This window comes from Mastomys coucha, unplaced genomic scaffold, assembly GCF_008632895.1.
Source record: "Mastomys coucha isolate ucsf_1 unplaced genomic scaffold, UCSF_Mcou_1 pScaffold7, whole genome shotgun sequence".
Classification (NCBI taxonomy): domain Eukaryota; kingdom Metazoa; phylum Chordata; class Mammalia; order Rodentia; family Muridae; genus Mastomys; species Mastomys coucha.
In genome coordinates this window covers 64,408,680-64,423,464 of record NW_022196913.1, presented here as the reverse complement: position 1 = coordinate 64,423,464, position 14,785 = coordinate 64,408,680, and the positions used below count along the sequence as shown (strand labels likewise).

Genomic DNA, 14,785 nt, shown 5'->3' with positions numbered 1-14,785 from the left:
GCAAGCATCACCAACAGAATACAAGAGATAGAAGAGAGAATCCTAGGGGTAGAAGACACCATAGAAAACATTGACACACAACAAAGAAAATGCAAAAAGAAAAAAGCTCCTAACCCAAAACATCCAGGAAATCCAGGACACAATGAGAAGACCAAACCTAAGGATAACAGGTATAGAAGAGAGTGAAGACTCCCAATGTAATGGGCCAGTAAATATCTTCAACAAAATTATAGAAGAAAACTTCCCTAACCTAAAGAAAGAGAGGTTCTTGTACATACAAGAAGCTTATAAAACTCCAAATAGACTGGACCAGAAAAGAAACTCCTCCCATCACATAATAATCAAAACACCAAATGCACTAAACAAAGAAAGAATTTTAAAAGCAGTAAGAGAAAAAGGTCAAGTAACATATAAAGGCAGGCCTATCAGAATTACCCCAGACTTCTCACCAGAGACTATGAAAGCTAGAAGATCCCGGGTAGATGTCATACAGACCCTACAAGAACACAAATGCCAGCCCAGGTTACTATACCCAGCAAAACTCTCAATTACCATAGATGGAGAAAACAAGATATCCCATGACAAAACAAAATTTATACAATATTTTCCCTCAAATCCAGCCCTACAAAGGATAACAGATGAAAAACATCAATATAAGGAGCAAAACTATACCCTAGAAGAAGCAAGAAAGTAATCTTTCAACAAATCCACACAAACCTAATTCTACCTCTTACAACAAAAACAGGAAGTAACAATTACTTTTTCTTAATATCTTAATACGAAAATTAATATTACCAACATATCCTAATCGACTGAAATCCAAAAATATGAGGAATTAGAAATTTACTGACTGTCATCCAATGGTCTCTCTAAATTGGTAGTTGGAGAAATGGGTCCAATACTGTACAATCCATATAAAGTTTCAGCTTGTTTGTTTGTGACAGTGTCTTGCTGTGTACAACATAATGGTCTTGAGATCTTGCTTCTCCTATCTCAGTCTCTCTATTAGTAGTATTGTTTATTTCATGTTTTTGCACTATACTATGGTTTTCAGAACTGCTTACATATTTTAAAAGTATTTTTATACCCAGAAGAAATGTAGATAATTAAATTGGGAGGTGACTTGTAAGAGAACAACGAAGAGTAAGACTGAATGCTTTGCTTGACATTTGTAACTCTTGTATCAAGTTACCACAGTAGGAGCCAAGATTTTAAGCTCTACTAAATAAAAAACAAACAAACAAACAAAAAAATACTTTATATATTTATGTTCATTTAAGAAAATATTAGTAGTGATGTATTATTTTGAAAAATACAGTTAATACATTTTGGAGTTGTTTAAAATTTATATTGAGAAAAACGTATGTATTTTCAGTATTGCTGTAGATAAGCACCTACATAATTAAATTGATTGTTGTTTTATATCAAACAACTTTTATAATACTCATTTGTATTGTTATTTTATAAATTTTAAAGAATATGACAAAAAATATATATTGTAGGTATTGAAGGGGGGTCTCAGGGAGGAGTTGGGGTACAAAAGGAAAACAAGAATATGACTTAATTCTATTTACTTAAAATGTTTTTAAATGTTAACAAATTCAGATAAATTGAAATCATGTAACTTTTCTCATTATAATGAAATAAAACTTAAAAAAAAAAGAGCTTTAAGGACTGGGGATGTAATACAGTGGGAAAGAGCTTGCATTCAATTTCAAATTCTAAAAGAACAAAATAAACTTCATGAAGACAAACTTCCACCATGATGCTAATGTTATATTCAGTTTAAGGTATGGTGGCAAGCTGGGCAGTGACAGTGCACAACTTTAATTCTAGCAATCCAGAGGTGGAGGCAGAGGCAGGTGGATCTCTGTGTTCTACAGGGTGAGTTCTAGAACAGCCAGAGCTACATAGAGTAAATCTGCCTTGAAAAACAAAAACAAATACAAATACAAAAACAAAACAAAAGACACTCTGGCAAACTGCTTACAGTACAGCAAAGACAATGCTCATGCTGACAAAGCCTGAAAGTACTGACTAAAACAGTAGGACCTCAAGTCAAACAGGAAAGCACTCAAGGATGCAAGAGTTTTGTCAACAAAACCAATATAGAACAATATGGTTTCATCAAGTGCCAAATACTGCTATGAGAATGAATAAATACATTCTAGAATACACAGACTAGTGGGTAGCTCTATGAACAGGTTCTATGAGAAATACAGCAAACGAAGGAATTTCACACTCATAGAAACTTCCAGTTAAAGCTTGAGAAAAACTACTTATCTCATGGGAAAATCCAAATGTTTAATAGATCAAAGTTCTAAACCTGTAAAACAAGTAAACAAAACCTTTCTTTTCATAATCTACAAAGCTATAAAGAAAAAGCAACTGTAGAAAAAGCCTAAGTTCTTAACGTAGATTAGCAACTTGTCTGACCTCGGAAGCTGTTGAAAATTCTAACTCTGGTCTCAAGCTGACTCAAATAGGAAATTTTGGATCCAGCCAGGGATTTTTAAAGCTTTCTAGATTATTCTTAACACACTAAGGCTTTAAGAGCAAATTTCAGCTCTTTCCTTGTTCCTCCAGCAAATATTATCTAAATTTACTCACTTGCTAATTCAAGATTTTGTTGTCCTAACCAGGCAGGAGCCTGGCCACAGTGTCCGCAGCAGCACAGTGAGATATAAATATGGGCCAGGATTTCCCTTCCTTTGGTTCACTTAGAGATCTTCAATTTTATTCCACATTAGCATTAAGTCATTGACAAATCTATCATACTAGACATACAACTGATAGCTTTCCTCAAAAATCCCATGTTCAGGGCTGGCAAGATGGCTCAGCGGTTAAGAGCACTGACTGTTCTTCCAAAGGTCCTGAGTTCAGATCCCAGCAACCACATGGTGGCTCACAACCACCTGTACGAGATCTGATGCCCTCTTCTGGTGTGTCTGAAGTCAGCTACAGTGTACTTATGTATAATAAATAAATAAATAAATAAATAAATAAATAAATAAATCTTAAACAACAACAAAAAAAACCATGTTCAGCCGTGCAGTGGTGGCATACACCTTTAATCCCAGCACCTGGGAAGCAGAGGCAGGTGGATTTGAGTTTGAGGCCAGCCTAGTCTTACAGAGTTCCAGGACAGCCAGAGCTACACAGAGAAACCCTGTCTCAAAAAAACAAGAACAAAGAGAAAATCCCATGTTTAGTATGTCCATCTTCGTGAAAAGTATCCTGACAGTTTGACGTTTCTTATCTTAACCAAGTCAGTGACTCAAGATAGCTCACCCAAACTGAAATAGAAATTGTATTTACAACTCATTTGAAACATAAATTTACTTAGACTTCAAAGAATATTCTACCTGAGGAAAAAAAGATTAAAATTTTCTACTATTATTACACAAATACTCACAGCTTATCATGAAGCAGTTCTCCCAACTTCAGTTCTAAAAGAATCACAGAGAAAAGTTACTTTAATAATGCAATTAAGTTTAAGCTTCAAGACTAAGAGGAAACATGCTTGGATTACTTTAAAAATCATTTTCTAGCCGGGTGGTGGTGGCCCACGCCTTTAATCTCAGCACTTAGGAGGCAGAGGCAGGTGGATTTCTGAGTTCGAGGCCAGCCTGACCTACAGGACAGCCAGGGCTTCACAGAGAAACCCTGTCTCCAAAAAAAAAAAAAAATTTCTAAGGATTGGCTAGCTACTCAATTACCACAGTGATGTTTTCAAGAACATTATGAAGTGGGTCAAAAAAAAAAAAAAAAAAAAAAAAAAAAAAAAAAAAAAAAAAAAAAGAAAAACAAGAAGACTGAAGATTAACAAGTAAACAACCATCTTAATATTCCAGGTAAGAATTACAAATTTAAAAATCATTTTTAGGGGTTAGAGAGATGGCTCAGTGGTTAAGAACACTGACTGCTCTTCTGGAGGTCATGAGTTCAAATCTCAGCAACCACATGGTGGCTCACAACCATCCGCAAGGAGAAACAAATTAAAAAAACAAAACAAGGGCTGGTGAGATGGCTCAGTGGGGAAGAGCACCAACTGCTCTTTGCAAGGTCATGAGTTCAAATCCCAGCAACCACATGGTGGCTCACAACCACCCGTGATGAGATCTGACGCCCTCTTCTGGTGTGTCTGAAGACAGCTACAGTGTACTTACATATAATAAATAAATAAATTTTTAAAAAGACTGTTAAATTGATTGTTGTTTAAAAAACAAAACAAAACAAAACAAAACAAAACAACCCTATGGGGGAGTGGCCTGGAGCAAGGGGGAGAAGGGAAGGGGAAAATCATATTTAAAGTTACAAGTGTTTCACTGCACTGTGTGACTGTCCCACAGATAGAACTGCTCTGGTTTCTAAACCACACAAGGTCCTCATCTAACCTCTGCTGCTACAGGAACAATTAAAGACTCAGGTTTACTTAAATACTCAAAACACTTTGAGTAAACTGCTGATCCACACAGTGTTCATGGATCACCCAGCATGCACTAGAGCTCCATCCCTGTACAAAAGGGAGGAAGAGACAGCATCAGAGAGGCAAATGGGGGTTTGGGGGCGGGGGAGGAAAACAGACAAAATCTTCAAACTTCGATTTTAAAATGAACCAGAGATGGCCTAAATCCAACCTTTATATAGCATCCCAAATCAGTGAAACCTCAAGGTAGGATTCTAACAATGCTTCTAAAGCAGCCTAAGACAAAACCAGAAAGAACCTCCCTTTGTCATGTTAACTGAAACTCTAAATATATAGAGCAAAGGAATTAAACTGAAAATGTCAAGAGAAAAGTACTTCCCATGTCACACATAAAAGCAGGCCCCACAGAATAACAGGCTTATCAAATGAGGCTTTAAGAGCCAGGAGATCCTGGAAAGATGAATTTCAAGATCTGACTAATAGCCACCAGTCCAAATTACTATAGCCTGCAAAGCTATCTGTCATAAAGGAAGGAGAAATAAAAACTTTTTACTATAATAAAAACAGACTAAAGGAATTTATAACAACCTAGACAACTTTACAAAAGATACCTGAAGGAATCCTTTAGGCTGGAGAGAAAAACAGCTATTTACAAAGCCAGAGAAGAATAACCATGCTAGGATAATAGTTAAGAAAGAGGAGAGGAATAAACACAGTAAAATCAACAGCAAATAAATTCACCTTTCAATAATAGCTCTGAAGAGTAACAAAGACCATAGGTTACACTGAAATGTCTTAAGCTACTGTTGTATTTCTGTAAAGAGAGACTGTCCTAGTTAGGGTTACTACTGCTTTGAAGAAACACCATGACTAAAAGGAACTTGGGGAGGAAAAGGCTTATTTCATTCACAGCTCCTTATAGTAGTTTAAAAGCAGTGAGGGCAGGAACTCACACAGGGCAGGAACCGGAGGCAGGAGTCAATGCAGAGACTGTGGAGGACTGCTGCTTACTGACTTGCTCCACATGTCTTGCTTAGTCTGTTTTCTTACAGAGCCCAGGACCACCTGCCCAGGAGTGGCCCCACTCACAATGACCTGGACTCTCTCCCATCAATCACATTAGAAAAATGCCCTCTAGGCTTCCTAAAGCCCAATCTTATGAAGGCATTTTTCTCAACTGAGGTTCCCTCTCGGGTGATTCTAGATTGTGTTGTGTGTATTAAACTAGCCATGAGACTCCATGACTAAGGTAGCTTATGAAAGGAAGCATTGAACTGGGAGCTTGCTTTTAGTTCCAGGGAGTTAAGAGTCCATCCATTTCCATCAGGGCAGGATGGAAGCATGGTAGCAGGTAGCAAGGCATGCCCTGGAGCAGTAGCTGAGAACTTATATTTTATTCACAAGTCGGAGGCAGAGAAAGAGAGCCAGACTGGGCCTGGTCTGGGCTTTAGAAACCTCAAAGCCTACCCTAGCGATACAACTCCTCCCGAGGCTACACACCTCCTAACCCTTCCTAAACCACCCACCACCTGGAAACAAGCATTCAAATGTATCATCCATTCACATTCAAACCATCACACACAGAACTGGGTCTGCAGAAATGCTCAATATAGGCAGTCCCACCCTGGGGAGGTGGTGTTGAGTGCTGTGAAGAAATCAGGCTGAGATTGGTGATGGAAAAGGCAGAGGCAGGTGGATCTGAGTTTAAGACCAGCCTGGTCTATAGACTGAGTTCAAGGACAGCCAGGGCTACACAGAGAAACCCTGTCTTGAAATATAAAAAGAAAACGAAACAACAAAAAGAAAAAAAAAAAAAAGAAAACCAGTAAGCAGTACTCCTCCATGTTTTCTGCATCGGTTCTAACCTCTAGATTCCTGCCCCAGCTTCCCTCAGTTGAGACAAATCTTAGCTGCCAAAGATGCTTTTGGTCATACTGTTTTATCGAAGCAATATAAATGCTACGTAAACTCTTTCTATGGCATTGAAGGGATGATGGCTCAGTAGTTAATACTGGCTGCTCTTGCAGGTCCTGACTTTAATTCCCAGCACCCACATGGTAGCTCATGACAATCTGTAATAGGTCCAATTCTCTCTTTTGGTATGAATACCACATACATAAAATAAATATTTTAGAAAAAAAAACAAAAGGCAAAACAAAATAACTCTCTTTTTAAAAAGTTTGTCTAAGTGTTTGCCTGCACATGTATATGTACACTACATGGGTGTGCCTGGTGCCCACAAATGCCTGAGGAAATATCATATTCCTTGAAACTGGAGTTACAGATGTTGTAGGCCACTATCTGGATACTGGGAACCATACCCTAGTCCTGTACAAGAGCAGCCAATGCTTTTAACCACTGAGCCACCTCTCACGGCACCACCCCATCTCATCTTATCAGATCTGCAGCAGTCTGCTTTCTGCTGCCATGATAAAACACTGACCAAAAGGAACTTGGGGAAAAAAAGGGTTTATCTGTATTATGGATTGTATATGCTCTGCCCAGGGAGTGGCAATATTAGAAGGTGTGGCCTTGTTGGAGTAGGTGTGTCACTGTGGGTCTGGGGTATAAGACCCTCATCCTAGCTGCCTGGAAGCCAGTCTTCTCCTAGCAGTCTTCAGATGAAGATGTAGAACTCTCAGCTCTTCCTGCACCATGCCTGCCTGGATGTTGCCGCGTTCTAGCCTTAATGATGATGGACTGAACCTCAGAACCTGTAAGCCAGCCCCAATTAAATGTTGTTCGTTATAAGAGTTGCCTTGGTCATGGTGTCTGTTCACAGCAGTAAAACCCTAACTAAGAGAGAAGGTGGGACTAGGAGTTGGGTATTGCTGTGATAGGCCTGAATTTTCGGAGGAATGTGGATTTTGGGACTTTAGATTTGGAAAGCCATGGAATGTTTTAAGCAGGACTTAATAGGTCATCCTAGTAGGAATATGGAAGACTTTGTTGCTGTGAGTGATTAGAACTGTGCAGACCTGGCCCAAAAAGGTTCAGTGGAGAAGAATTTCAGTATCTGGCATAGAGACTGCTTTTGTGGTATTTTGGTGAAAAATGTGGCTACTTTTTGCCCTTGTCTGAAGAGTCTGCTTGAAGCTAAGGTGAAGAGATGCAGATTAACTACATTGACAAAGGAAATCTCAGAAACACCCATCATAATAGACTTTGTTTTCTGGTTAAGTCTCATGAAGAGAATTTTAAACAAGCAAAGCAAACTTAGAAAGGCAAAATATAAAATATATGACTTGAGTATTAACGGAGGTACCATGAAGTGAATCTTGTGTTCAAGGAGATAACAAACAAATTAAAGCAGTGGGACTTTGGGGCAAGATCCTACCCAGCTAATTTAGATCCAGGCATGGTGCACACACCTTTAATCCCAGCAGATAAAGCCAAGCAGATTTCTAATTTCAAGGCCAGCCTGAGACAGAGCAAGTTCTAGGTGAAGAAAAGCTTAAATCCAGGCATGGTGGTACAAACCTTTAATCCAGGAGACAGAGCCACGAAGATCTCTTAGTTCAAGGTCAATCTACAGAACAAGTTCCAGGACAGCTAATCTTAGGCAGTGAGGGAGTTGGAAAACAGAAAGTTGGTAATAGAATAAGTGGGGCCCATGTTCCGGGCCCATGTTCCAGCCCCAGCAAGCAGCAGAACATGGCCGCTTTGGCTTTGGAGTCAAGAATAAAAGGGACTACCAGGATAATTGATGCTGGCTAGCTGGAACTAAGAAATTAGCAGTGATTAAGAAGAGGCTAGCATCACCGAGGTGAAATCTTCTGGCAAGTGTTTTCTGAGAGCACAAAGAAGCTGTGTTCCAGAGATAACCAAGGCTGTACCTCGTGCTGCAGCTGGACTTGGTAATATGTAAGAGTCACCCAGGTTTTGAAGGCACGAAGGGATCATGAAGAGCAGCTGAGACTTGGCACTGTGAGAGGCCATGGAAGGCCATTAGTGAAGGTATAGCCTCAGTTGCAATTGATGACCCAGGACTGAAGGGGTTATACAAAGGAGTTGAGGCTTGGTACCATGAAGAAAGCCTATGAGAGGCTATTGGTGAATTCTAGTTGTAGGGGAAGACCCCAGCATACTGGAGATGCCAGTACAATGAGATGAGCAGTAGGAACAACAGTGGCAGAGGAGTGGATCAACCTGAGCTTAGAGTGCTATAGAAAACAGAGCTGGAGAAATGACACCAGCCCTTTGAAGAAGCCCAGAAGACCATGAGAGGATCCCAGACATTGAAACAAGAAGCTGTGACATTGAAGTTGCCTTGGAGACCCCAAGAAGTTTGAGATGCCACAGCCGTGGGCTACCTGCTGAGGAAAGCTGCTAACAGGGAGTGGAACCAGCTCAGGAGAAAGAAGCTTGTTACAGTCAACAAAGATGAAAAAGGAGTTGGAAATCTGAAGACTGCTTTGATACCAGACATGGAGATAATAGTATGGAGTTTACCTAGCTGGTTCCCTGTCTTGCTTTGGGAATTACAGTTAAGTGATTGGATGAATCTCAGAAGAGACTTTGAACTTTACACTTTTAACACTGTTGAGACTACTATAGACTATGGGGACTTTTGAGTTGGACTAAATGTATTTTCCATTATGCTATGCTTAGGTATGGCCCCCATAGACTCATATGTTTGAACAAGCCTATGGGGGCCAGGGAGTGGCACTATTAGGAGTAAGTGTGTCACTGTGGATGTGGGCTCATCCTAGCTCCCTGGAAGACAGTCTTCTAGTGGTCTTCAGCTCCTCGTGCACCATGCCTGCCTAGACGCTGCCATGTTCTTACCTTGATAATGGACTGAACCTCTGAACCAGAAAGCAGCCCAATTAAATGTTGTTTTTATAAGAGTTGCTTTGGTCATAGTGTCTATTCACAGCAGTACAACCCTAACTAAGTCAATCTGGTTTACAGGTTACAGCTATCATGGAGGGAAGGCACGGTATGAACTCAAGGCAGGAACCTGGAGGAATGAAAGCACGCACGCATAGACACACTTCTTACTGGCTTTCTTCCTGTCTTACTCAGCTACTTTTCTTATACAGCCCAGGCCCACCTGCCTAGAGATGGAACTGCCCTTCACCATGTGGGCCCTCCTCATCAATTAGTAAGTCTAGGTTTGTGTCAAGTTGACAAAACCAACCAGCACATCTACTGAAAGTAATTACTGTGAAAGCAACATTTCTGAAAGTTACCTACAATGCAGTCCTCATTAAATTCCCAATGACAAGTCAGTCATAGAATTAGAAAAAAACAATCCTTATATTCATATGGAAACACAAAAGACCACCAACAGACAAAACAAGTCTCATCAAAAGACCATTGTTGGAGCACCACAGCACCTAACCTTAAACCCTAACACAGAGCTATAGTGGGAAAGACAGCAAAGGAGCGGCAAAAAACCTGACAGGCAGACCAAGAGGACAGAACAGGGGACCCAGAAATAAACTGACACAGCTGCAGCTGTGGCCACTTAGTGTTTGAACAAAGGTGTCAAAATACACACTGGAAAAAGGCAACCTACCCAGTAATGATATTGGCAGAACTAAATATTTATTTGTAGAAGAAAGAAATTAGACGCTTCTCTCTCATCCAGTACAAAACCCAGTTCGAAGTATATTGAAGAGCTTACTGCAAAACTTACAACACTAAAACTGCTAGGGGCAGACTAACTAGATGTAGGCCCAGGCAAGGACTTTCTGACTAGCACACCAAGTACACAAAAGAGCCCCAGAATGGGCAAAGAAACCATCAACAGAGGGAACACAGCTGTCGAAAGGAGAGAAAACCTTTACTTATTATTCTTCAGAAAGGGGTTAATATCTAGAAATAAGGAACTCCAAGAATTAAATACCAAAAGAATAAAGTGTCAAACAACAAATGGGCTAATGAGCTGAACAGACCATTCTCAAAAGAAGCCTGAGTAGTCAATGTTAGTACAAGAAATGTTCAGCACCCTTCATCACCAAGGAAAAGGAATTAAAACTACTCTGCAACTGTACCTTGCCCTGGTCAGACTGACTGTGAGCAAGAAGACGGATGGTGACAAATCCTGCTGCCCACGGAGTGACCCAGAGCCTGAGCTCACTGCCGGTGGAAACTGCACAGGACAATGGAAATCAGCCAGAGGTTGTCATAAATAAATACAAAGAAATAAAGCAATCTAGATCCACCACATTACCCTTCTGCATGAATGTGGGCATAAAATTGGAAGGTCTTATCTCACTAGGGATACCTCACGCCCACGTTCACAGCTGTTCCAGTCACAACAGCAAGGGAATGGCAGCAGCCTCGATGTCCACCAACAGATGAACAAATAATGAAAATGTGAGATATACACACTGTGGAACTGCCTCAGCCATACAAAAAATTAAAGTTGTAGGAAACTGGATAAAAATAGAAAATAAATTATGTGAGGTAACTTAGGCCCAGAAAAACAAATACTGTGAGTACTGTCTCACATGGGGATCCGTGTACTTATGTGGAAGCAGGTGGAGAGCAAAGATTAGTAAAGAACCCACGAAAGGGCAGAAAGAGGCTCTGAAGAAAAGAGGTGTGGAGGGTAACAGCACTCAAGTGACAGCATAATACAGAGAGGAATATGGGGTACAAAGAGAAGGAGGGACAGAGGGAGAGGAGTGACATGTCTATATGCTAATTTTAAGTTATAAACATCAAGAAAAATGCATTCTCAACCTCAGGCTCAAAACCTTTCCCACTGCCCAAAAAACAATCTCAAACCAGCAACACTGAAGATTTTCACCTAAAAACTGTCCTGTGGCCAAACAGGATTATTCAGGATCACCAAAACAAAATTCTCAGTGAGCTCTGGCTTAAATGGCTTACCTCAATCTAGGGTCATTTCCTCATCTTCAATTACACAAATGAGACTTTTCCTTTAAGAAACTACTTTCCTCTTTCCCACTTAGGCTCATGACACCAACCCTCCAATAGAGATTACTTAAACAAAACAAATAAACAAAAAACAAACAAAACCCAACAACAAAAAAACAACACAATGACAGATGTGAACCATTTAATCACCCAAACATTTGAGCACAAAACCTGCCACATAACACAGCTCTCCTCCTGGTAGACATGGAGCAGTAGACAGGGAGACCTGGTCCAGAGTTCTCACACTATCTCACTGAGACAAACTTTAAGTGGACATTTAGTTTGAACCATCAAAGGGACAGAAGGACATGATTTCTAGACTGGCTGGCTTCTACACCAAGTCTTCACTCCTCTCCTTCAAAGCAGTATTCAAAAACCACCTTATTATTACCAAAAACCTGGCTGGCAAGCGCCACTCCTCCCTTATCTTCACAGCCTTACCTTACCTTTCCTATCTCAGCACCACATATCCTATGCCTTTCTTTAGTCACTACAAGATCTTGGACCCATCTTCTCTCAACCCAAGCTCTCTTACTGCTTGCTCCTTCCTCTCATCCCTTGGTCTCTCTCCCTTAAACTACAAACATGCTCACTATATCACGTCTCTAAATACTGCTGGGGAGAGGGGAGAGTGCTTATTACAGAGGGAGGTCTGCATTTCTCAGAACAGCACAGCTTCAAGGCATCCTCCTGACTCAAACACCCAAGTAGCTAGGCCCGGCACTACTAGTATATGCCACTAAACCTAGTTATTACCAAACACTGGACCTACTATATGCCATACACAACTCTATAGCTACAGTTATACACATGATCTCTGCCATCATCAAGCCTATACCATGGCCTGTAAAGTGGACAATAAGCACCTACGATAAACACGGTGGCTCAATTAAGATATTCTTTAGCCCATCTACTTACAGGTATCCTTTTGAGCTCTTCATCAGGAAAGATACGTAAAAAGTACAAAAGCGAAACATGGTAGTCTAATACAAAGTAACTCAAGGTGCAGGGAAGACAGCTCACACAAGCCCTGGAAGGCACCTTGGTGTTCAATGGGGTAAGAGTGGAAAGGACAGGGCAATGGGAGAAAACTGAAGTCAGCAGTAAGTAGAGACCAGAGCTTAGGAAACCACGACAGAGTCTGTGTGTTATTCTACTTCCAATGAGAACTTAAGAACCAAAGGAACTTAAGAGAAGAATAGGACATGATCATTTTTAAATCTCAAACACGCAAAAATTCTTGTGCCCAATTAAGACATTTGTACAGGTAGGCACTGCTGCCATGGATTAGCTAATCTGTTGAAGTTACAAAACTTTAGGAGAAAACTGTCATGGAGCTGGAAAGATGGATCTGGAATGGTGGCTCAAAGAGCATGTGGTACACAATCATGAGGACCAGAGTTCAAATCCCAGCATAAGCCAGGATTCCTGAAAAGGCCTATGACTACATCGCCAAGGGATCCAATGCCTTATTCTGGCACCCACATGCACACAAGTGTGTACAGATACATAAATGAAAATCTTTCATAAAAAATCGTCAACATATGTATTTAAAGTCTTACCCAAGATACATTTGCAAAAAGTAAAAGCAGAGAACAGAGTAATGTATGGTTATCAACATTGAGCCTGACACTGTACACCTGGCTTGTAATCTCAATATCCAAGAGGAGCAGGAAATTCAAGGTCATCCTCTACAACAGAAAATCCCTTGTGAGCCTGGGATGCAGGAGACTTTCTCTAAAACAAAACTACAAATCTGATAAAAATCACAAAGCTATCTTGCCCCCCTTTTTATTTTTTAAAATCAAAGTTGAGAAAACACAATGTATCCTGCCCCAGGCTTTGAACCAAAAGCCCCAAAATTCAAACTCACCTCGACAAGCATCTTCAAAATCCTGGGTTATGTCCACCCAACTTGTGCTACTTTTTTCCATTTTTTCAGGGACACCGAGCTCCCATCCCGAAGCATCATCATCTACAGCAGCTTTCATAACCATTATGCCTGTAAAAGGGAACACTGGTTTGAGGCAGAGAATATAGCCTCGGCAGGAAAAGGAGCTGCAAAACTGCCCAAGTGTTTGTTGGGGTGAAAGACTTCCTAAACTTTGTAGGCAGAACGCCTTTGAATTCTGCAAGAACAAAGCAAAAACAAACAAACAAACAAACAAAACCCACCTAGCTTTGAGCAATCAGACCTCACACTTCACAGGGCTGCTGCTCACGTACTGAGATTCCCACCTGCCAGGACTCACAGCTTCTTCCAACTCGTTCAGAGCTCTTCAAGCATCCCAGTCCAAGACACAACTCCAGAGACGCCGACTGTCAACACTGGCCCACGGGAACCGGAGCCACCCTCACGGCTCAGCAGCAGCTGAGCATCCCTCACCTGGCGGGCTTCACAAGACCTGGGCCTGGCCTCGCCCGGCAGGCGCGTCCGCATAGACCCTGGCCCGTGGAGCGAGCGCGGCCGAGGCCGGGACCGGTCCTCGCGGTGCCTGGCGGGGAACCGGCGCCAGGCGGCCCTCGTCGCCCAGGCGACACGGGCACTGCCCGGCCTCGCGGCGCGCGCCACCGGCTCCGACCCCAGGCGCGGCGAGGAACCGGCCGCCGGTGCCCGCTCCCCGAGATCCGCCACAGCGGGCTGCGGGGTCGTGCCGGCGCCACACAGCCCACCCGGGGTACTTTCCCACGACCACCCGCGCCACTACGCACCGTCCGCGCCACGAAGAGAACGACACCGACACCAACACCGCCGCCGCCCCCTCCCCTCTCAGCCCCGCCCCGCTCCGCTGGCCGCGTGCACGCATGCGTACGCCCTGGGCGCGCGCGCCACCCACGACTCTCGGGACTCCGCGCACCGGCCACGCCCCCTCCCTCACCTAGGCCGCCATAGCCCGGTAGGCGGTCATCCTCTCGTCTCGCGGGATTACAGCACATCGCGGGACCGGAAGCCATGCTCCATTTTCCTCCCTTCCGGCCCACACCGGTCCGTGGGCGGGACCCCGGGAGAGGCGGAGCCTAGGGGCTGGCAGCCCGCCTCATCCGGCTCAGCTTCTTGGGGAAACTCTGAAAGGTGACTCAAGGGTGAAGGGGATGGGCGGAGCTTCCGGAGGATGGGGCAGCAGCCTGCCATATTGCTGTTTTGTGCTTGTGCGAGATGATCTCTTTTATGTGTTGCATTCAGCATGCAAGGACTTTGTAAAGAAAAAAAAAAGAACAACAAAAACCACTTACATCGAGCTAGCACTTTCCTTCCAAACTCAGATGCTTTACTTTTTTTTCTTAATAAATCAGACATCAAATAGATTTTGTGTGGGTATGGGTGGAGTTAGGAAAGGGAGCCAGGTCCTGGATTAATGAAAAATAAAAATGTTTTAAAAGGGGCCGAGCGGTGGTGGCGCACGCCTTTAATCGCAGCACTTGGGAGGCAAAGGCAGGTGGATTTCTGAGTTCGAGGCCAGC

The 14,785-nt window shown here is 42.4% G+C and overlaps 1 protein-coding gene across 4 annotated transcripts in view; it reads right to left on the bottom strand.

The window, feature by feature from the left end:
• Positions 1 to 14,279, bottom strand: part of Naa35 (N(alpha)-acetyltransferase 35, NatC auxiliary subunit) — a 55,874-nt gene extending 41,595 nt beyond the window's left edge. The window contains exons 1-3 of one of the 4 annotated variants that reach the window (XM_031359498.1): positions 14,203 to 14,279; positions 13,197 to 13,325; positions 3,416 to 3,449 (exon numbers count right to left, since the gene is read on the bottom strand). In XM_031359498.1, coding sequence (XP_031215358.1) covers positions 3,416 to 3,449; positions 13,197 to 13,325; positions 14,203 to 14,278 — 239 coding nt within the window. In that variant the 5' untranslated portion in view covers position 14,279. Of the gene's footprint in view, positions 1 to 3,415; positions 3,450 to 13,196; positions 13,326 to 13,498; positions 13,662 to 14,035; positions 14,147 to 14,202 lie in introns of those variants that run through there. The other 3 variants (XM_031359499.1, XM_031359501.1, XM_031359500.1) reach the window with 3 other exon arrangements.
• Positions 14,280 to 14,785: the final 506 nt, after the last annotated feature.